The sequence below is a fragment of the Saccopteryx leptura genome, chromosome 3 (assembly GCF_036850995.1).
Source record: "Saccopteryx leptura isolate mSacLep1 chromosome 3, mSacLep1_pri_phased_curated, whole genome shotgun sequence".
NCBI classification, from domain to species: domain Eukaryota; kingdom Metazoa; phylum Chordata; class Mammalia; order Chiroptera; family Emballonuridae; genus Saccopteryx; species Saccopteryx leptura.
The window spans coordinates 225,503,968-225,527,761 of record NC_089505.1 but is presented as its reverse complement, the minus strand read 5'-3'; the positions used below and the strand labels follow the sequence as shown (position 1 = coordinate 225,527,761).

At 45.4% G+C, this 23,794-nt stretch overlaps 1 protein-coding gene and 1 long non-coding RNA gene across 4 annotated transcripts in view; one reads left to right on the top strand and one right to left on the bottom strand.

Annotated features, from left to right (window-relative positions):
* LOC136400666 (uncharacterized) overlaps nt 1-4,886 on the bottom strand; it is a 36,149-nt gene extending 31,263 nt beyond the window's left edge. For both annotated transcript variants that reach the window (XR_010750348.1, XR_010750349.1), the window contains exon 1: nt 4,755-4,886. This is a non-coding gene — a long non-coding RNA (uncharacterized lncRNA). The remainder of the gene's footprint in view (nt 1-4,754) is intronic.
* FBLN7 (fibulin 7) overlaps nt 4,148-23,794 on the top strand; it is a 46,376-nt gene continuing 26,729 nt past the window's right edge. The window contains exons 1-2 of one of the 2 annotated variants that reach the window (XM_066377741.1): nt 4,148-4,338; nt 4,832-4,929. In XM_066377741.1, the coding sequence (XP_066233838.1) occupies nt 4,855-4,929 (75 nt within the window). In that variant the 5' untranslated portion in view covers nt 4,148-4,338; nt 4,832-4,854. Of the gene's footprint in view, nt 4,410-4,831; nt 4,930-23,794 lie in introns of both variants that reach the window. The other variant, XM_066377740.1, reaches the window with a different exon arrangement.

Here is a 23,794-nt window from a genome sequence, read left to right as displayed (position 1 = left end):
ATGATCATCTTAATAGATGCGGAAAAATTGTTAGCTTGATCAAATGTGTATTTTACCTCATTTCCTATTAGAGCCACCATTCTAGAGGCAAAACATATTTCAATCTATTGCTGATGGTCACTCTGAATCAAAAGCCAGTTTGCTCCAGTGAAGATAATTTGAAGAGGACCTTTTTACAAAGATATGGACAGGACCATATCTTTGGTAGAAGCACCAACCAGGGAACACCCTATCCCTGGGCTACTAATCTAGGCACTGTTACCAGTCTGAGGCTGAGGAGGATGGGAGAGAGAGTGGCCAACTAGAATCCCCAAGGAGAGAGACTGTGGAGAACAGGTGACCTTGAAAAGAGTAGTGATCTTCTATCAAGGGACACAGCTACCTTGACTCAACCTCATGACGTTACCCTTGTCTAAGTGCTCTCTTTGGGCATTCCCACTAGCCACACCCAACTGGAGGACAGAGGGTCAATTGCCGGTCGATGTGGTCCCCACAGGCTGGCCTCCATGGCAGACAGTTGGGAAAAGACGCAGAGTGTATCTGAGGGCCAATTAGAGTCACCAGTGGAAGCCACCTGTTTTGAACATACCGAATATAAAATGCTAGACTCAGGAATTAATTTCAACAGTTCCTTGGAGATTATTGTAATTAGGCCAAACCTGTGTAGTTGTAATCTCAGTTTATAGTAAAAAAACAAAACAAAACATACCCTGGCAAGTTTCTCCTGAAGCTAATTTTGATATAGCGACCTTAGAAACTGTTGCACATGGGCCAAGGAGCACACCCTGTTTGGGTCTCCTGCAGCATGGCCTGGCAGACAGCACGGTCCCTGGGTTCACACACCCAGCACAAATCCCATCTCTCCCAATTACCACCCTGAGGTTTGTTGCTCAAGCAACTTACTGAAGCAGCCTCAGCCTCAGTTTCCCAATCTACAAAATGGGCATAATAATGGTAGCCATTTCACTGGGTTTGTTGTGATTTGCTTAACAGAAGGCCTGGCATGTGATGTGTTCTTGAGATACTGGTTCCTTTCTTATGTTGTCCCTATATGAAAGACCCTCGGAGTCAGTTTAGACATACCTCCTTAATTAAGCACCTACTGTATGCCAGACACTGTGTTAGACACTTTATATTCATTATTTTGAGACTTCATAATAACTTTTCAGATAAATGCTGTTCTCGTTATAGGGATGAAGAAACAGGCCTGCAAAGATTAGACGAGTTATGAGGCTGTTCCAGCAGCATGTAGTGGGTAAGCTTTGGCTCAGAAGTGTCTGATTTCATGGGCGGTATATCCTTGACTGCATCCTACACTCTGCCACATCCAGAGCATTTGGAATGGCATTAATGGACTTGCAACATTTTTCTCCTTTTAGCAGGCAGTAACAGGGTTTGGTGTTTAATCGTGGCACAAGTAAACCTGTTCTTCTACAGATTTTCATTTTATAACATTGGAAACATTTTTCTAGGGGGAAATGTCTCTCCTAGTCATGACATCATACATGGACAGATAGTGTCTTGAAAGTTCAACACATGACTGCACGGTTTTTTTTTACTGGGACTCATGTAGCACCTGGCCCAGGGCTGTCTTACATTTTGTGTTTGTGTAATGAATGGTTTGAACTCCTGTTCAACCACCCCCTTGCCCCATGCTACCCTGTTGTCTTGGGTCAGGCTAACACACAGGCTCTGTTCCTGTGACCCTTGTAGGTGGTCAGTGGGGGCTGGAGACATTTAGAAGCACAGATGGGTGTGGGGTGAAGGAGCTAAAGGCAGAGAAACAGCCCCAAATGAGCTGCCAGGCAGGATTCAGCCAGGTAAGTTGATAAGAAGCCAGTGAAACTCCAAGGGTGAGCCAGGTGGCAGGGGGCCACCACAGGACCAGAGGGCCCTGCGGGACAGGCTGTTTCTACCTGGGTGCCATTTCTGGTTAGGTCTTAGGTTTCCACAGCAAATCCTCCTGTCTTGCTTTGCATTCCCACATTATATAAGGAGCACAAGTGTATCAAAGAGAGTGCTGAGCTCAGGAGATGGCAACTGATTTTGCCAAAACCTTTAAAAATATGTTCTTTAGATGTGTAGACCCCATGCCCACCAATTCCCTCAACACTCAAGAACATTCCTTTGAAAACAAAATATAGAGGAAACAGAAGTATGGATGAAAAAAAGGGCCACATACTAAACCTAACAAGCTTAGGGGACGCTGCGTGGCGGGCCTTACAAAATGAGAGACCAAAGTAACCACATAGGATGGTCTGAACATAAAAGTCCCTACCTAAAAATAGTCATGGCAAGTAGTCATGTCTCAGGCCTATAGCTTCCTTGACAAATGTCAACCTTTACCTTAAGTGAGCCTGTCTATTGTCTCTTTGTATCTAAAATAATATACCTCTGAAATGTCAGAGTAATCTCGACTCCTCAGGGCATGCCCACACACCAGAACATGAGACTATAGAAACCGTCACTGTCACCTTGTTCCCCAATACGTATGCGCTGTGAATTTTGACTCTCCTGTACTCACCAATGTAAAGGAAGAATATATCTCTCCATTTTATTTTTATCCAATCCCAGAGATTTTCCCACTTTGCTTTCTACTGCCCCCCTAATCTACCACTAAAGGATTTCATGTAACCTACCTTATGGCTCCTCCTTCGATTCTGATGTATAAAATAACTGTAAAATTGCCATTTTCTGGAGCATTTTCTCAATCTGTTGAGATTTTGCTTCCTGGCAATTTCCATTACTTTAGCTCAAATGAATTTGTATAAGACCTCCTTTTCTTAGGCTGAATGTTCTTTTGTGGACAGTCGACAGACCCATTATATTAAGTGAAAGGTTAATTTTGAGAGCCCTAAATACAGGGCACTTGGCTTATTGTCATGGTCTGTCTGTATTTAGACAAACTTGACAGGGTCTGGCTGTGCAGGGCCTGCCTCTTATCACTGTGAATCAAGGGCAGTGAAGACAAAGAGAGGCCAGCACTGCTGGGCCAGGGGAACCTTTGAAGGCTGAATCAGAACAGATGGCAGAGCACTAAATGGAAGGTGGCCATAGAACAAGGGTATCAAATGGAAATTAGTAAGCAGGAAAAAACAAAAAACACCCCCCCCCAAAAAAAAATAACCCCCAAACCTCAGTTCCCATAAATAAAATTCCTGGAGTCCTGTGATCGTATATTTAAGTGACAGGTAGGATGAGACTGAAGGCAGTCTGTTCTGGACACAAATGGCTCTGGGAGGAGCCCTGACATCTGAGTTTGTATCTGGTGGGCAAGTCACTTAACCACACCAGATTCAGTTTGTCTGTGAAATCATGAAATCGAGGTCTCTTCCAGCTTTATAAACCCATAGAGAGGGCAAGAGAAGAAGAAAGGCAGCCAGCATCTGGACCCCAGAGGCTTGGCCTTCCAGGGGAGGCTGCTGGGAAAACACAGGTGGGATAGAATGCAAAGTAAACAGGACCACACTGGCCAGAATAAACCTTTCACTAGTGGGGAGAAGGGGCTACAGAGAGAAAGGGGGCTTGGGCCTAGACAGTATACACAGGAGACCAAGGCAGTAAACCACAACCTCCACAGGCTGCCTGGCCCCTCCACCTGGACAAGGGAGCAGCAATGTCTGACTGGATCTCTCTTCAGGATGTCTCACCAGGAATGCAAAGTGCACTTACACAACCGCTCCACTTCCTCTCACAGGAAGGTGGCCAGAGAGGCACCATAGGGTTTTCTGGGTAGTGAACGCTCAGGTAGTGCACCCTGAGGGGTGCCCCACACTCCCCAGGGGACTCCAAACCCCTTTCTGGCTTCCAAGGAAAACAGCTCCTGCTGGGAGGCTGTAGCCTGTTGAGTGCCAAGTGGGCTCTGCTAAGTGACATGCGGAAAAGGACAATATTTGAGGCTTGGCACACGTTGTGTGAACTGTGCCATCTGCAGCGTTGCCTCTGAAACATTTTCCAGTAAGAACTTAGATAATGTTTTCCAGGAGCACAGAGAGGCCATCCGGTTCCTCCCACAGCCCGGGGGGCACAGGGGACTTCAGACTGCCCTTGTCTGCCCTGCTCTGCTTGCGTCCCACTGGCTGCAGCACAGCGTCCAGTGCCCTCATAACTCGCCTCCATTTTAAACTGTTTCCCTTTCCGTCTGGGAGGTGGGAACCTGCAGGTTCCTAGTCCCGGTGCATGGAGTCCCTGGACCCCAACAGCATTATTTAGAAGGACACTAGTCTACTGGGAGGTGAGAACTTAGTCGGCCTCCTGTCTAGTTTGTGAAGGCCACCTCCTAGTCACACTGCAGTGGAGGACGGTGTCCGTGTGTGGCTGTGGAGTGGACAGACCTAGGTGGGAGTCGCACCTATGTCACTTGCTGATGGGGTCCCGGGTGTCAGCTTCAGTCTCCCTCGCTGGAAGAGGTGGGTCGGGAGGCCTCGCGCGGCTGGGCGCTCAGCCTCGTGCTGGTGTGAGACTCGGACGCCTACCCTGGGGGCCCTGCGGACTCCCCGCCGTCCACGTCCTGGCTTCGCGCCGTACGGGGCCCGGGCTGGGCGCGCTCCAGGCGCATTCCTGGCCGGGCGGCCCCTCCTCCTTCCCAGCCTGGGGGCCGGCACCTCCCCCCCACACCCCCAGCGCCGGACCACGGACGCTGGTGGCCGCAGGCGCCCAGGGCCTCGCGCACCGACCGAACTGCGCTCCCCTCCCCTCTTCTCCCGGGCAGCCGGCTGTGCTCCCACCTCCCTGACCCTGTGGGCTGGACATACTGGGCATCGGCTGGTCACACTGGGCAAAGGCTGGACACATTCGGCAGCAGTCGGACAGCAGCGTGGTTCCCTCCCAGGCAAAGAGGTCCGGACCTGCGAGATGCGGCCCCGCACTCCCCGCGCGCTCCTCCTCTTGCTGCTGCTCGTTGCCGGCCCCGTGAAGCTTAGTGCCCAGGTCAGTGCCCAGCTCAGTGTCTCCTGCCTCCTGGCTGGCGCGCAGGACCTGAGCCACGCTCCATTGGAGGCGTGGGCGGGGGGTTTGGGACAATCTGGGACTGGGTCGGGTTTTAGGGGAGAGGCGTCGGACCCCACCCGTCCGTCAGAAGCACCGCGGGCTGCGCTCTGGATCCGCTGGTCCCCGAGCAGTTCGTGCGCTGCGGCCCGCGGGGTCGGGGTTGGGGAAGTCTTCCGGTTTTTGAGACGGTGGTCTCTCCTGGGTCCCCAAGAGAAGTGCTGGTTACCAGCTGGGTCAGAGTGTCCCCGCCCTCTCACTTCCCATCTCCGGCTTTAACTCCATCGCTCCCACACGCCGCCGACTTTCCCACGTTCTCGGCGCTTCCCCGCAGTGCTAGGTTCCGGCTGCGTGTCTTTTTCCACCCGCGCGGGCTCGCTGTTCACTTTCCCTCCTTCGGTTTGTATGTGTTGGAGTTTCACTGGGTGTATTTGACCAGATTCACTTTTATATTAACCAGTAAGATCCAGTGATTAAAATTAAGATAAGAATGCACACAACACAATATACAGAAGATATATTATAGAATCATACACCTAAAACGAATATGTTATTAACTAATGTCACCTCAATAAATTTAGTTTAGAAAAAAAAATGCAGATAGAAATGCTTCTTCTGAAGATGGAAGTGCCAAATTCAGAGCCAACCCAGACAGATGATCTCTGGCAGCCAGAGTAGGTTCAGCTGACCTAGGAGGCAGGTTGGCCCCAACAATACTGCCCACAGCAATAACAGTAACCCTGGGAAGGAAAGCTTGCATGCACACTCTAACTGCACCCTGATGACTGTGGGGTCTCTGCTAAACATTGACCAGAGCAGCCCTGTGGGAGAGGACTGTAACTACTGTCACCCCAATTTTCCTGATAAGGGAGCTGAGGCCCAGGGAGATTGTGACTCACTCAAGATCACAGGAGTGGAGTAAACGTAGTCTCTCTCCTTGGCTCCAGGCCTTGCCCCTTCCTCACAGACACTCTTGCCTGCATTCAGTTCCTGAACCAGATGGCTGCTCCCATGTCTGCCTGTCAGGAACTAGGAACCCAGTCTCAGACTAGGCCGGAGAGGTGTTACTACTGCAGGAGTGGTCAGCAGGCACGCAGGAAGCTAACAGCAGGGCCCTAGTGTGGGGCCACAGTGGACCCACCCAGCAGACCAGGGAGTCTCCTGCCTACCTGCAGGTTACAAACAAAACACATCAAGCCCAGAATCCAAGGCCAGAGTGTAGCGAGGTGGGTCCCCAAGCCAGGGTCAATGGAAAGTCAGTTGAACAGGATGCACAAGGAGATGCTGGGAGCCCTGTCTGCTGTCATCTGATTTTGTGGGGCCTCTCTCTATCTCTCCAGGTTACTTGAAAAACAGGTGAGACCCTGGCAGTTCTTAGAGTTTGGGGCTGTTCCCAGGAATTGTAGCCTGATCCTGGCCCTACCACTTCCAGACTTTCTCAAAGTCCTTATCCTCTAAAATAAATCTTTGTTTCTTTACCTGCATGAACTTCTGTCCCACTTACTGGGCTTTGTGAGGGGGAACGGGAACAAAGAGGTTGTCCACAGAAATAGGTTTAAAAATTGTGGTAGAACTGTCCTTTATCCTAAGTCCTATGTGGTTGGAGGTCTCTCCCAGCCTGCCTGGAGGAGCCTGAGAGGCACACCATAAAGAAGGCCTCAGGTACACTCAGCATGTCTCCTCATCTTTCAGATCTCTGTTAGATAGAATAAGTACCTCTTCACAGAGGCCTCCCCAACCCCACTCTAAGTAGGTCCCTTCCTGTCTTTGTGTGTTCATTATCAGCCTCTGCAAGTCCAGCACAAGACTGATGACATTTATAATGATTCATTGATAGTTTTCAGGTTATTGTCTGTCTTCCCCACTACAGGAGCAGGGACTAGCACCTTGTAGGAGCTCAGAGGGATGAATGGAGCTTGCTCATGCTGGTTCTGGTCTGAGCAGGACTGGGCTGGGAGGCCTCTGGGCAGATCTTGGCTGCATATTAGGTCACCAACGATCTTCTAGAAATTTTGATGCCTGCTACAGCCCAAGATCCTGACTCAGTTGGACTGGGTTGGGGCTGAGATATCAATATTTTAAAAATTGTCCCTAGACTTTTACTCAAGCAGCTGCCTGAAACCCAGGGGAACTCCAGTTTTCTTAGTTAAAAGCTGTGGATCTAGGAAGGGGCAAGGGCAGAAAAATTTGAATGGACAAAGGATTAGACTTATGGGGACCTGAGATGACTTTGTGTACTTGGAATTCACCTGAACACAGGACAAGCCAGAGGCTAGACCTGTCGGCTAATAGAGACTCAGCAGGTGTTTGGAGAATGACTTGTACCTGTGGGACCATCTCCTGCCACAGAGAGATGAGTGGGGTGCACATAACCCAAGGGCCCCTAGGAACAGCAGTGCACAGCTCTGTCTGGGGTGCCTTTGTTTCCTTGTATGTACTCACTTTATTGTTATCAGGTGGCAGCCCAAGAAAGACATGGTGTGTGTATGTGTGTACACAGACTGTGTGCACATGTCTTTGTGTCTGAGTGAATGCTTGGTTATGTGTGTGATGGTGTGTGTGTGTGTGCATATCTATGCTGTGTCTTTGTGTATGTGCATGCACATGTGTGTTACAGGGTAGTGGGAGGTTGTTTCTGGAAGGGTCTCCCCAGTAATCTTGTGGAGATGGGCAGTCTCATTTGCTTCTCTGCAGTTCTACAGGACTTTCCACTTGTATCCTTCCTGTCAGCACATCTGTCCTGAGTTACTTTACAGGTAACTGGCTGATGGAGAGCAAGTGGTCATGGGGAAGGAGGGAAGGTTGAACAGTGTGGGGATCCCATGAGTGGGGGCTCTTTCTCTCTCTTCATTTCTTTCTTTCTTTTTCTTTCTTTCTTTTTCTTTCTTTCCCTTTCTTTCTTTCTTCTCTTTCTTCTCTTTCTTTTCTTTTCTTTTTAGTGAGAGTAAGGGAGATAGAGACAGACTCCCACACATGTCCTGACCAGGATCCACCCTGCAACCTCCCATCTGGGCACCTGGCTGATTGAATCAACCGAGCTATCCTCAGTGCCTGAAACACTCAAACCAGTCGATCCACTGGCTGTGAGAGGGGAAGAGGGAAAGAAAGAGGAGAGGGAGAGGGAGAGAAGCAGATGGTCGCTTTTCTTTTGTGCCCTGACCAGGAATCAAACCTGGGACATCCAGACCCAGGCTGATGCTCTATTCACTGAACCAACCGGCCACGGCTTGAGGGCTCTTTCTTAAAACTGCTGCCCACTCTGAAAGGAAGAACATTGAACAAGCCCTTGCACTGGGTGAACAGGGAGTTCAGGGTCTCAGCATATTTCTTGCTGTGGTAGGGGTCTATGGTGTTTCAGAAGGCTTCTCCTTCCTCAGAACCTCTCTTTGTGATCAAATGTCACAGCTCCAAATTCCACCATTAAAGGTTCATTTTTCTGGTTGCCTCTTCCCATTTGAAATGTTGCCTTTTATAGTGTAACGGAAAAAAATGCTTTTGGTGTTCATTCCCATGATTTTAATCATAGAACCATATTCTGTATGTGGTAACCACCACCACAGTCAGGATTCTGGACAGTGTCGCCATCCCCAAACCGATCTGTTTTTCATCTCTACAGTTTTTCTTCTCAGTGTCACATGAATGGAATCACAGAGTACACAGCCTTTTGTCTGGCTTTTCAAATTTAGCACAACACATTTGAGATTCTTCCATGTTGTTACAAATATGCACATTCTTCTACTACTGTTGAGTAGTATTCCACTGTGTGCACGCACTACAGTTTGCTGATCAATGCCTCCACTGAACTGAACGACACCCGTGGTGTCAGTTCTAGTTTGGGGTGATTATGAATAGAGCTGCTGTGAACATTCCCACACAGCTCTTTGTGTGAACATAAATATTCATTTCTCTTGGGTAAACATCTAAGAGTGGGATTGTTGAGTCATATGGAAAGTGTATGTTTAACTTTGGAACAAACTGCGAAACTGTCTTCCCTATTAGTTGTGTCATGTTACATCCGCAACAAAGTGTATAACGACTCCATTACTGCATCCACAGCAGCACTAAGTACTGTCGGATTTGCTTGTTACCAGGTCATTCTAATAGGTGTGTCAGGGTAGCTCATTGTGGTTCTGCTTTCCATTTCCCTAAGGAGTAATTAATTTGGGAAGTTTTTCATGTGGTAATTTGTTAGATGAGTAGTCTATTGGGTGAAGTATCTGCTCAAGACTTCTTGAAAAATGGATTTTTTTTCTTAACTTTTGAGCATTCTTAGTAAATTCTAAATACAAGTTCTTCTTCAGATGTGATTTGAAAGTATTTTCTCCCAGTTGGTAGTTTCTTCCCCAGAAGATTTTATGTTCTGATGAAGTTCAACTGACTAGTTTTTTTTTTTGTTTTTTTTTTATGGATCATGATTTTGATGTCAAGTCTTTGCCTAACCTTAGGTCATAAACATTTTCTTTGCTTTTTTATATTTCTATCTATGACCGATTTGAGTTGATTTTTGTTTAAAGTATGAGGTTAATGTTGAGGATCACTTTTTACATGTAAATTTCCAATTGTCACAGCACCATTTGTTGAAAAGATTGTGGAATTGCCACTGAATTGCCTCAGCAACATGGTCAAAAATCACTTCATCATACATGTATAGGTGTATTTCTGCCAATAACACACTACCTTGATTACTGTAACTTTACAGGAAGACTTAATATTAGGTACAGATGAAGATTTTATTATTACTTTTCAAAATTGTTTTGGCTATTCTAGGTTCTTTGCTTTTCCACTAAAACTTTAGAGTCATCTTGTCTTTATCTACAAAAAAATTCTACTGGAATTTCTATTGAAAGTGCATTAAATCTATGGAACAATTATGGGGATATTGACATCCTAATAATATTGAGCCCTTCTTTTTCTTAATCATTCTTTATTTTTCCGTTATAGTTGACATACAATATTATATTAGTTTTAGGTATACAATCCAGTGATTAGACATTATATAACTTACAAAGTGATCATCTTAGTAAGTTTTGTACCCATCTGACACTATATATAGTTATTACAATATTATTGGCTGTATTCTCTAGGCTGTACTTTACATCCCCATGACTCTTCTGTAAGTACTAATTTATACTTCTTAATGCCTTCACATTTTTCAACCATCCTGTCTGGCAACCGTCAAAATGTTGTTTGTATCTATGAATCTGTTTCTGTTCTGCTCATTTATTTTTTTAGATTCAATTGTTGATAAACATGTATTTTTTGCTACTTTATTGTTCATAGTTTTTTTTAAATTAATTTTAATGGGGTGACATTGTTAAATCAGGGTACTTATGTTCAGAGAAAACATCTCTAGGTTATTTTGACATTTGATTATACTGCATTCCCATCACCCAAAGTCCAATTGTCTTCTGTCAACTTCTAACTAGTTTTCTTTGTGCTCTTCTCCTCCCCCAACCCCCTCCCTTTCCTCCCCCTCACCTCATAACCCCCACACTCTTGTCCATGTCTCTGAGTCTCATTTTTATGTCCCACCTATGTATGGAATCATATAGTTCTTAGTTTTTTCTGATTTACTTATTTCGCTCAGTATAATGTTATCAAGGTCCATCCATGGTGTTGTAAATTATCCGATGTCATCATTTCTTATGGCTGAGTAGTATTCCATAGTATATATGTACCAAAGCTTTTTAACCCACTCGTCCACTGATGGACCCTTGGGCTGTTCCCAGATCTTTGCTATTGTGAACAATGCTGCCACAAACATGGGGGTGCATTTCTTCTTTTCAAACAGTGCTATGGTGTTCTTGGGGTATATTCCTAACAGTGGTATAGCTGGGTCAAAAGGCAGTTCTATTTTTAATTTCTTGAGGGATCTCCATACTTTTTTCTACAGTGGCTGCACCAGTCTGCATTCCCACCAGCAGTGCAGGAGGGTTCCCTTTTCTCCACATCCTCGCGAGCACTTATTCTGTGTTGTTTTGTTGATAAGCGCCATTCTGAATGGTGTGAGATGATATCTCATTGTGGTTTCAATTTGCATTTCTCTAATGATTAGTGATTTTGAACATTTTTTCATATGCCTATTGGCCATCTGTATGTCCTCCTTGGAGAAGTGTCTATTCATTTCTTTTGCCCATTTTTGGATTGGATTGTCTTCCTGGTATTGAGTTTTACAAGTTCTTTATAAATTTTGGTTATTAACCCCTTATCAGACGTATTGTCAAATATATTCTCCCATTGTGTAGTTTGTCATTTTATTCTGTTCTTATTGTCTTTAGTTGTGCAAAAGCTTTTTAGTTTGATATAGTCCCATTTGTTTATCCTGTCTTTTATTTCACTTGCCCATGGAAATAAATCGGCAAATATATTGTTGCAAGAGATATCAGAGAACTACTGCCTATGTTTTCTTCTAAGATGCTTATGGTTTTACGGCTTACATTTAAGTTTTTTATCCATTTTGAATTTATTTTTGTGCATGGTGTAAGCTGGTGGTCTAGTTTCATTTTTTTGCAGGTAGCTGTCCAGTTTTCCCAACACCATTTGTTGAAGAGCCTATCTTTACTCCAATGTATGCTCTTACCTCTTTTGTCAAATATCAGTTGTCCATAAAAGTGTGGGTTTATTTCTGGGTTCTCAGTTCTGTTCCATTGATCTATATGCCTGCACTTATGCCAGTACCAGGCTGTTTTGAGTACAATGGCCTTGTAGTATAACTTCATATCTGGAAGTGTGATACTTCCCACTTTATTCTTCCTTGTCAAGATTGCTGAGGCTAATCGTGATTACTTTTGGTTCCATATAAATTTTTGGAATATGTGTTCTATATCTTTGAAGTAAGTCATTAGTATTTTAATTGGTATTGCATTGAATTTAAAAATTGCTTTGGGTAATATAGACATTTTAATGATGTTTCTTCTTCCTAACCATGAACACGGTATATGCTTCCACTTGATTGTATCTTTCCTGATTTCTTTTTATCAATGTTTTATAATTTTCCGAGTACAAGTCTTTAATCTCCCTGGTTAAATTTATTCCTAGGTACTTTATTTTTTTGGTTGCAATGGTGAAGGGGATTGCTTCCTTAATTTCTCTTTCTGACAGTTCATTGTTACTATATAAAAATGCCTCTGATTTCTGAGTATTCATTTTATATCCTGCCAAATTGCTGAATTCATTTATCAGGTCCAGTAGTTTTTTGACTGAGACTTTAGAGTTTTCTATATACAATATCATATCATCTGCAAATAATGATCGTTTTACTTCTTCTTTTCCAATTTGGATGTCTTTTATTTCTTCTTCTTGTCTGATTGCTGTGGCTAGGACTTCCAGACTATGTTGAATAAGAGTGGTGAAAGTGGGCACCCTAGCCTTGTTCCTGATCTTAAGGGGATTGCTTTTAATTTTTGTCCATTGAGTATGATGTTGGCTGTGGGTTTGTCATAGATGGCCTTTATCATGTTGAGGTATGTTCCCTGTATTCCCACTTTGCTGAGAGTTTTGATCATGAATGAGTGCTGGATTTTTATCAAATGCTTTTTCTGCATCTATTGAAATTATCATGTGTTTTTTCTCCTTCCTTTTGTTTATGTGATGAATCACATTGATTGATTTGCGAATATTGTACCAGCCTTGCCTCCCAAGAATAAATCCCACTTGATCATGATGTATGATTTTTTTTATATATTGCTGGATCCGGTTTGCTAATATTTTGTTGAGGATTTTAGCATCTAAATTCATCAGGGATATTGGCCTATAGTTTTCTTTCTTTGTGTTGTCTTTGCCTGGTTTTGGAATCAGAATTATACTCGCCTCATAAAAGGAGCTTGAAAGTCTTCCTTCCTCTTGAATTTTTTGAAATAGCTTGAGAAGGATAGGAGTTAGTTCTTCTTTGAATATTTGGTAGAGTTCACTTGTAAAGCCATCAGGCCCAGGACTTTTTTTGGGGGGGAGTTTTTTGATAACTGTTTCAATCTCATTTGTTGTAATTGGTCTGTTTAGGTTTTCTGATTCTTCCAGATTAATTTTTGGAAGATTATATGTTTCAAGGAATTTGTCCATTTCATCTAGGTTGTCTAGTTTTTTGGCATACAGTTCTTCATAGTATTTTCTTACAATATTTTGTATTTCTGTTGTGCCAGTTGTTATTTCTCCACTCTCATTTCTAATTTTATTTATTTGAGTCCTCTCTCTTTTTTTCTTGGTGAGTCTGGGTAAAGGTTCATCGATCTTGTTTAGCTTTTCAAAGAACCAGCTCCTGGTTTCATTGATCCTCTATATTATTTCTTTAGCCTCTATGTCATTTATTTCTGCTCTGATCTTTATTATTTCCTTTCTTCTACTACTTCTGGGCTTTACTTGCTGTTCTTTTTCTAGTTCTTTTAGATGCAGGGTCAAGTTGTTTATTTGAGCTTTTTCTAGCTTCTTAGGGTGTGCCTGTAATGCTATGAACTTCCCTCTGAGGACTGCTTTTGCTGTGTCCCATAAATTTTGAGTTGATATATGCTTGTTATCATTCGTTTATAGGAATGTTTTTATTTCTTCTTTGATCTCATTGTTAACTCATTCATTATTTAATAACATGCTATTTAGTTTCCAAGTGTTTGAGTATTTTTCAGTTTTTCTGTTGTGGTTGATTTCTAGTTTCATGCCATTGTGATCAGAGAAAGTGCTCGATATGATTTCAATCTTCTTAAATTTGTTGAGACTGCTTTTGTGCCCTAACATGTGGTCTATCCTAGAGAATGTACCATGAGCACTTGAAAAGAATGTATATTCTGCTGTTTTAGGGTGAAAGGTTCTGAAGATATCTATTAAATCGAGTTGATCTAGTATGTCCTTTAAGTCTGCTCTTTCTTTGTTAATTTTCTTTTTTGAGGATCTATCTAGTGATGTTAGTGGGGTATTGAAATTTCCTACTGTTATAGTATTGCTATTGATCTTGCCCTTTATATCCATCAAAGTCTGCTTTATATATTTAGGAGCTCCTATATTAGGTGCGTAGATATTTATAACGGTTATATCTTCCTGTTGGATTTCTCCATTTATCATTATGTAGTGACCTTCTTTATCTCTTACTATACCCTTTGTTTTAAAGTCCATTTTGTCTAAGTATTGCTACCCCAGCCTTTTTTAATTTCCATTTGTGTGAAATATTTTTTCCATTCTTTTATCTTCAGTCTATGTGCATCTTTTGTTTTAAGGTGTGTCTCTTGTAGACAGCATATGTATGGATCCTGTTTTCTTATCCACGCAGCTACCCTATGGCTTTTGATTGGATCATTTAATCCATTTACATTATGGTTATTATTGATATGTAGTTGTTTATTGCCATTTTATTCTTTAAAACTGTATTCCTCTTTAGCTATATTCTTTTTCTCCTTTGATCTGTTTACAACAGGCTCCTTAGCATTTTGCACAGCATTGGTTTGGTTGTAGTGAATTCCTTGAGGTTTTTTTTTGTCTGGAAAGCTTTTTATTTCTCCTTCAATTTTAAATGATAGCCTTGCTGGATAAAGTAGTCTTGGTTGTAGGCTCCTGTTCTGCATTACTTTGAATATTTCTTGCCATTCCCTTCTGGCCTCAAGTGTTTCTGTTGAGAAGTCAGAAGTCATCCTTATAGGGGCTCCTTTGTAGGTGATAATCTTTTTTTCTCTAGCAGCTTTAAATATTTTCTGTTTATCACTTAGCTTTGGTATTTTAATTATGATGTATCTTGGTGTAGATTTCTTTTGGTTTCTCTTTAATGGAGTTCTCTGTGCTTCTTAAACTTGTGAGATGTTTTCCTGACTTAATTGAGGGAGGTTTTCAGCTATAATGTCTTTGAACAAAGTCTCTATCCCTTGTTCTTTCTCTTCTTCTTCAGGAACCCCTATGATGTAGATGTTATTTCTCTTCATGTTGTCACAGAGCTCTCTTTGAGTTTCCTCAGACTTTTTGAGTCTCTTCTTTTTTCTGCTCTGCTTCCATGCCTTCATTTATCTTATCCTCTAACTCGCTGATTCAATTCTCAGCTTCATCCATCCTGCTTTTAATTCCTTCCATTGTGTTCTTCATTTCTGATATTGTATTTGTCATTTCTGACTGGTTCTTTTTTATTATTTCAATGTCCTTTTTTATATTTGCTATCTCTTCATTTAGGTGTTTGTAATGACCATCTATTGTTCTAATATCTTTGAGCATCCTGACAATTGTTATTTTAAACTCTGCATCTGGTAATTTGGTTATATCTGACTCATTCGGGTCATTTTCTGGGGATTTCTTTTCATTCAATTTTGTTACATATCTATGCCTTCTCATTTTATCTGTGTAAAGAAGGTTTTGGCCACTGGAGTCCACTGAGTGTGACTTCTGTGTTCCTTAGGTGTGGTCTGTCTGCTGGCCCACCACCCCCTCGGCTGTTGCTGCCTAGGGAGTTTGGGTATGGGCATTGTCAGTGCCTGCCCACTGAGGCTGTTGCTGTGGTCTCCACTTCTCCTTCACGGGAGTGGCTGTGATTACGTGCTCAGGTGTACAAGCCTTGGTGGCCTTGGCCTTTGCACTGCCCCTGTGGGTGGCGTTATGCTCAGCCCTGAGGGTAGAGGTGAGCACCTTTGCTCAGCTGTGGGTCTCCACCTGATTCTGGGCTTTGGCCCAACCCTTGCAGGATGAGCCCGCTCATTGGACGACTGCAAACCTTGGCTCCACAGGCCGGGTGGGAATGCGTGTCCACGTTCAGTAGCGGGACTCCGCCTGTTCTGGGCTTTTGGTTCCACCTCCGCGGGAGGAGCCGGCTCCCAAGTCAAGCCACAAGCCTTGGTTCTGTGGGCGGGGCAGGGCTGTGCTCCTGTGCCCTTGCTCAAGGGCAGTCTCCACCCCTTCTGGGGCTCCCGCCCTTCCCCCACAGGCTGGATTGCAGGTGGCCCGCAGCTGGGCTTGACCACTTTCGCACATCCCCTCCCCAGCCGGGCAAGACTGAGCTTATACCTGGGCCTCAGTGGTGGCCAGCCAGCTTCTGCCCTTGCCAACAGAACTGCGCTTCCATGTCCTGCCGCTGCCTGCCCTCAGGGGAGCCCTCAGCCATGTGGATGCGGGTGCTGCAGCTCAGACCCTAACACTCACTACTGTAGTCCCAAAAGCTCCCTCCTTCTAAGCGATTCTGCTCCGAATACCGCGGGAGAGTTTGTTTGGCTGGTGTCCTGCTTCCCTTTGCTGGTATTGCTGTTTCCAGGGGAAATATTCACTTCAGATTTGGGGAGTGACTCATCCCAGAGGTTAGGGTGGCTGTCTCTCAAAGTGTTTCTTCCTGTGCCTCCCAGATTACACTCTCTTCCTGCTACTCCGGTCCTCTCCTCTCTCCCCATCCCCTGGAGCCCCAGGTGAGTGGTTGTGAGAGAGGTTTTCTGCACGGTCCCTTTAAGAAGAATCCTGGGTCTGAGAAATCAGTCTCTTTCTCACAAACAGTATCCTGTCTTGTTTCCAGCTAAATACTGTCCATACGCCTCTTCTAGGCTCTGGTGCTGCAGGCTGAGGCTTTGTTCCAGGGGCTCAGAACCCTCCCCTCTCTGCTAAACTCATTTCCCACTATGCGAGTCTCTCCTGGCTGCCGTTTGCTCCGGGGAGCTGGGCAGCCCTCTTTGCGTTTCCTCGTAGTTTAGTCCAAAGTTGGTTTTTCCAGATGATGGTTCTTAAAATTACTGGTTTGGTGGTGATTAACTCCTTTAGCTTTTTTTCGTCTGGGACGCTCTTTATATGTCCTTTGATTCTAAATGGTAGCTTTGCTGGGTAGAGTAATCTTGGTTGTAGGTCCTCACTTTTCATAACTTTAAATATTTCTTGCAAAGTTTCTGTTGAAAAATCAGCTGACAGTCTTATGGGAGTTTCCATTTAGGTAACTAACTACTTTTCTCTTGCTGCTTGTATGTCTATTTCCTTCACTAGGTTAGGGAAGTCTTTTGTCATTTTTTTTTGAAATAGGTTTTCAATTTTGTGCTCTCTTTCTTCTCCTCTGGCACCTTCGTTATGCAAACGTTGGTATGCCTGAAGCTGTCTCAGAGGCTCCTTACACTATCTTCATTTTTTTAAATTATTTTTCTTTTTGCTGTTCTGATTGGGTGTTTTTTGCTTCCTTATATTCAAAATCACTGATTTGATTCTCAGCTTGATCTATTCTACTGTTGATTCCCTATAAATTATTCTTCATTTCAGTTAGTGTATCCTTCATTTCTGATTGGTTCTTTTTTATGATTCTATGTCCTTTTTATGCTTCTTATTTCTTTGTTGAAGTTCTCACTGGGTTTCTTGAGCATCCTTATAAACAGTGTTTTGAATTCTGTGTCTGGTAGATTGCTTCCTTCCATTTTGTTTCATTCTTTTTCTGGAATTTTGTTCTGTTCTTTTGTTTCTTTGTCTTCTCATTTCCTGCTGCTTCTTCTTTGTGTTTGTTTCTATGTATTAGTGCTGTGAACCAGCACAGCTAGTAATTCCAGGTCCTGAGTGGGAACAGTGCGGAATTAAGAAAATAGGCTTAGAGAAAACGGATGTGCTGGAGGGGTCTCTTTGCATCACAAGAGATAGCTTGCAAAAAGCAAAGCTCCATTCCCCAACCTGCTTTATTTATAAGGCAAAGTAAGGCCATTAGCAAATCAAAGAGATTGATAAAGCAAAGTCACATTTCCAAGGCATCCCAAGAATTCTCCCAAGTGCAGAAACCCCCACCATACATAACATCTTAACTTCACAAAACAAAGGATAAAAAGAAACTTGTCTCCAGTCTTTCTGAGGAACATGGGGGGTAGGATGAGTATAAACAATCTAGCACCACAGTTTAACAGCCTTTAGCAACTTCACAGACAAGTGAGGTGGGGGGTTGGACAGACTCTCAGCTTACAGCCAGTTCCCCACACTTCTGTCCTCCCAAAAATCTAAACTGCAAAAACCCTGTTGGCTTTCAGTCCCCAACATATTAGGTCCTGTTTATTAAGTAGGGCTGCTATGTCTCCCAGATTTGGTAGAGTAGTTTCCTGTAGGGCCGAGAGGCACAGCCTCCCCAGTCACCTGAGCTGCGTACTACAAATATGCCCCTGTATGGACTGTGTACACTGCCCTATTTTAGTTGAGCCATGATTGCTGTTCATATCACCGGGAGGACTTGATACCCAAGCTGATGTGCTTTGAGGACTGGCTCTGACTACAGCAGAGGAGCTGCTGTGCAGGATTCAACCCTACAGAGCAAGACTCGCTTCATTGAAGCTTTGGTGCTCACGGAGTCTGCCCCTTCAGTATGTCACTCGGGGAGGTGGTAAGGTTGTAATCTGATGTGATTTGAAGCTGTCTACCAGGTTCACTAGCTCTGGAACCTCCTACCTAGGAGGTGCAGGGTCACCCACTGCCTGTGCCCAGGAGAGGCCAAGCTGCGAACTAAGGCTGGGTGCCACTAGTTCCAGGCCTGGGGCCACTTAGCAGGGTACTCAGAGGCCAGATGCTGTTTGTTTGAGAGATTTTAGGAAAGTTCAATGCATGAGTCAAGACATGCTCTTTGGGCCCTGGCCGGTTGGCTCAGCGGTAGAGCGTCGGCCTGGTGTGCGGGGGAGCCGGGTTCGATTCCCGGCCAGGGCACATAGGAGAAGCGCCCATTTGCTTCTCCACCCCTTCCCCTCCTTCCTCTCTGTCTCTCTCTTCCCCTCCCGCAGCCAAGGCTCCATTGGAGCAAAGATGGCCCAGGCGCTGGGGATGGCTCCTTGGCCTCTGCCCCAGGCACTAGAGTGGCTCTGGTCGGGCAGAGCATCGCCCCTGGTGGGCGTGCCGGGTGGATCCCGGTCGGGCGCATGCGGGAGTCTGTCTAACTGTCTCTCCCCATTTCCAACTTCAGAAAAATACAAAAACAAACAAACAAACAAAAAAAACAAAAAACAAAAACAAAAAAAGACATGCTCTTTGTATGAAAAAGCCACTGGAAATGGTTTGGGTGAGCTCACAAGTTGGGTGGCGTGGGGTCTCAGGGAATCACCTGGGCAGGGAGAACAGTGTGAGTCAGGTTGATGGAGACTCAGATATGGTGCCTGCCTGCCAGCTCTGTGGAGGGGGGGGGGTCTCAGAAAAAGTACAATGACCTTTGCCAGCACTTCTGCCTAGCAGGAGCTTCCCCCCTCTAGCTCTTGCCTTGATGCCCCAAAATCCAGTTCCTCCCTATATGTTCCTGGCTCCTTTCAAGCTGCTGTCCCAGTGCTAGAGCTCAGAGAGAGTCTAAGTAAGTCTATGAGTGGACCCTTTAAGAGGAGCTGCCTGGGACTCCTACAGCCTCTGTCTCCCTCAGCCTCAATCCCCAGCCAGAAGTTTTTACAACAAGAAGTTATGGGAACTTCTCTTCCTGCCTCTGGAACCCTGGGCTGGTGGCCTGGTGTGGGGCTGGGACCCCTCACTCCTCAGGGGGCACCATGGCAGCTGAGATATTTCTCCCAATTTTAAACCGCCACATGTGGATATGGGACGAGCCCGTTCCATGTCTCCACCCCACCTATCAGTCTCCATGTGGATTTTTTTTAAGTGAGAGAAGGGGAGATAGACAGACTCCCACATGCACCCCAACTGGGATCCACCCAGCAACCCCCATCTGGGGCTGATGCTTGAATCAACTGAGCCACTGGCTGCAAAAGGGGAAGAGGGGGGAAAGGGGGAGAGAGAAGGGAAGAGAAACAGATGGTTGCTTTTCACTGTGTGCCCTGACGGGGTGGGAGTGGGGTTAAACCCAAGACGGCCACATATTGGGTCAAAGCTCTATCCACTGAGCAAACTGGCTACAGCAATATGGCTCATCTTTAAATCCCTAGTTGTAGGACTTCTTTTCAGTTAGATTTCAGGCAGTTCTGGATGATGGTTTTCTGTTGTTTAGTTGTAATTTTGATGTGGTTGTGGGAAGGTTCAAGTACCACGTTCACCTACGCCACTATCTTGACCAGAAATCCCAATATTGAGTCCTTCAATCTGTGAACATAACATGCCTTTCAATTTATTTAGAACTTTGATTTCTTTCATCAGCATTTTTTAGTTTCAACATAACATACTTTGTTAGATTTATACTTAAGTATCTTATTTTTGGAGTTTTAAAAATTATACTGTTTCTAAATTGTTTTTATTTCCACTGGTGTGTATTTGTAGTACATGGGTTTTCTTTATCTCATATGTTCTCAGTACAAGGAATGGATTTAGAGTCCCCCCCCACTCCCAGTCTGGAGGGGCAGTTGGGGGGCAACTCTCCTCCTGTCACTTCCTCCCTGCCTGGTTCCCCATCTCCAGTGTGGGGATAATGGCACCACCACCGACTGCTTTAAAGTTCAGGGTCAAAAAAGTGTAATATCTACAGCAGGAAAGTGATTTGGGAAAGTCTAATGATAGCAGATTAAAATATCATTTTCCTGAGAATACGTTAAAAAAAACAACAGTGTAAGTCAAGAAAGAGGAAGACATGTGATCTAGAAAATAGAAAACACAGACTCCAGCTCAGGAGAGCAGGACAAATGAAAACCCAAGCGTGTTCATTCTCAGCTTATCTACGTCGTTTTATCTGCTGATTTGGGTGGGCGGCCTGGTGTCTCAGTGAGATAGATGGGTGCTCACTTTAGAGCTCAGCATGAAGGTCACCAGGATTGACAGAGGTGTCTGTCGTGGGTGCGGCACCAGGAGTATTGGTCAGCCCTGCAGTGGGGATTCTTATACACCAGCCCCTGAATCAACACATGTGAACCCTCCAGATCTAAAATGTGGGTAACTCATAAAACAAATACAGTATTTGGTGCCTGTGATGGCCTAGGTGCTAGAAACAAAACAGACAAGGGCTCTGCCTTTGGTTTTGAAAGAGCTGCTGTGGGAGTAGGCATACTGGGCTAGTTTGAGGTGGGCGTAGCCAGACAGTTCCACTGGTCTGCTCCATATTGAGCTGGACTGTATGGGCTTCTGTGGTCTGTGCAGAGCCACCAGGTTGGCTGGGGCTTTGGGGTCTAGGCTGGTACATGTGGGCTCTGCTCTAAGCAATCTCTTGCCCTCCAGCAGGCCAGCCCGGGCTTGCATGGCACACGGTGCAGAGGGCCAAGACTGAGCTGAATGCACAAGGCCTCTTGAGACCCTGTCTGAAAATAGACTTGGATTTTAAGCTTTGTGCAGGTGTGGTGAGGTCAACAGATCAGGAGATATCTGCTGTGGATAAGGCAGTTTGTTACAGTTCCAAGGAGGTGGAGGCATGCCAGGCTGCAGTGGGGCCACAGGCTCCAACAGTAGGAAGAGACAGGAAGGGAAACTTCAGGGAAGTTTTTATTGGAGTTTTGAGGGAAGAAATGGGTGAGACAAGGTAAGGAAACTAACTAGGTTACGATCAGTTAGTTTGAGTCACTATAGCAGGGGCACAGTGGGCTGCCCTTGTTGTCTGGTGCCTGACCCAGGGCTATTGGTGTCGGTGGACTGTGGTGTGTGGGTGTAGGGTTGGTGTCTAATGAGTGTAAGAGCAGAAAAAGCGGGGGCAATAGCCTCTGGATGGGCTGCTTTGCACATAAAAGGTGTGCTGGTGGGTAGGGAGGGTGTTCAGTGGTCCAATAGCTCTAGCAATTGGCTGGGTTGAGTCTACAAGGGCCCAGATGCCAAAAAACATCAGATACAGAAACCAGACAATGTGGTTAATACAGACCCAGTCCTGGGACTAGTATATCACTTCTACCGGGTCCTGTTGGCCAAAGCAGGTCACAAGGCCGGCCCAGATCCGGGAGGTGGGAAACAGATTTTCCTCTGTATGGGAAAAGCAGCAGTTTCTTTGCAAATGGTATGGGTGTGGGGCATGAGGCCTGTGGCTATTTCTGCAACTCTTCCATCACAGAGACCTAGAGATTTACTTCCCGCAGGCCCTTGCATTTAGACAAAAGGGTGTAGTCAGGGTGAGGATGGGCGAAGAGAGGCCTTGCTCTTGTGGTGGGCTTTCTCCAGCTGTCTCTACTTTTTCCTGGCACTTTTAGGAAGGGGACTCAAGTCCTGTCACAGGCTGCCCTGACTGCAGAGAAAAGGGGAGGCCTCTTTGCTCCTTGGGGCAGCTTCTAGCTCCTGGGCCTTGGGCAGTGAGAACTGCGGGTGTGGATAAGAGCTGCCAGCTGTGGTTTCTCCGGTCAGGCCTGTGTCTTGGAGTCAGGATGCAGTTTACTCCCAGGTCTGCTCGCCCTGGAGGATCCTGTGGACATCAGACTTGATTCCAGGCCCACTGAGCCACATTGGTCTGTGAGGTGACATTACCTCTGGAACCTTACCAAAGGGGAGGGTGCACCACAGTCCAGGAGGGCCCCTTCCCTCTGCTCGCCTATCTGTACAAGAGGGGCTGGGGCCTGAGAGTGACTGGTACAAGACGTGCTACCCAGGGAACTGAGAGAGTCAGGTGATCCTGGCTAATTGGAAGAAAAAGAAAGCATCCCACGCTCCGAGGTGGGGTGTCTCCAGTGTCATAGGCAGACAAGCACAACTGTTTACAGAGCAGCACCAGATACCAGGCTGTCTAGTCATGAGGACACACACAGACATGTGAATATCACCTGGATACCTCAGGGCTCCGGCCATTTAGACCTTTTCTCTGATGCATAATTAGAGATTCAACCCTTCTTGCAGGAGTCTAGTTAGAAGATGATATGCTCACTCAACACCTACATCCTGAGACGGTCTTGCCGCTAGGCCTGGTGCTGTTCTGAGCCTGGGAAGCACTGCAGCAAGTGCAGAAGATGCCCAGTGCCTGGTCCTGGCCCAGCCCCTCTTTTCCTGGCTGAGTGACCTGGGACAAGTTCCTGCTTCTTGTGACTTAGTTTCCTGCTATGACCAGTGGGAATAATGGACACACCCCTCTCATGGGGTCCTACAAAAGAGGAAATGAATGTTATTCAGAGAACAGGGTCTACAATGAGCACTTGGTGCATGTCAGGGAGGGATGAGGCAGACCCAGACCCTGCTGTCACATAGCTACCAGACAGGATGAGAAAGACACAAACCTGAGAAGTATCACAAGCTGACAGCTGGATGAGGCGCCATGTTGAAGGGAGCTTCCTCTTCACTCAGTAGGCAGGTCAGAGCTCTCTGAGAATGGGACTTCTAATGGAAGTGGAAAAACGGGAGCCTGACTTTCAAGGACCAAGGGCAGATTTTCTGGGCAGAGGAAACAGCCCGTGCAATGGCCCTGAGGTAGAAATGAGCTTGCTGAAGTGTGCAGAGAAACAGGGCATCCAAATAGCGAGTTCAGAACAGAGAGGAAGGCACTGGTGGAAGGTGTCAGGGCTCAACCACTCATCACTCTGTAGGCAGAATAATGCCCTCCCAAATACTTGTGTTCTTATCCTAGAAACCTGGGAATCTGACCTTGATTTTAACCCAGTGAGACCCATGTCAGATGCCTGACCTACAGAACTTTGAGATAATTTTGTGGTGTAATTTGTCAAGTTTATGTTTATTAGTTACAGCAGCATCAGGCCCGAGTACACAGTCAGCTGCACTGTGAGGACTGTGCTTAAATGCCCCTGGGTGGGGAGCCGCTGGTGCAGTTTTAACAAGAAAGGAATTCCATCTGGCCTCTGACCTCATAGATCCTAGGAGGTAATGTGAAGACATGCAGAGCGGGTGGGACACAGATGCTGTGGTCCAGGACAGGACAGTTTCAATTGCACCCATAAACACTGGGGATTTTGCTCCATAGGCCAATCTGAAAGCACCACATATTTTATTTAGCCTTCACAGCCCCAGGTTAGTTACTCTTAACAATAAGGATTCCGGGCTCGGAACCCATGCCATGGCCAAGCGCATGGCACTTATCGTCTCTTTT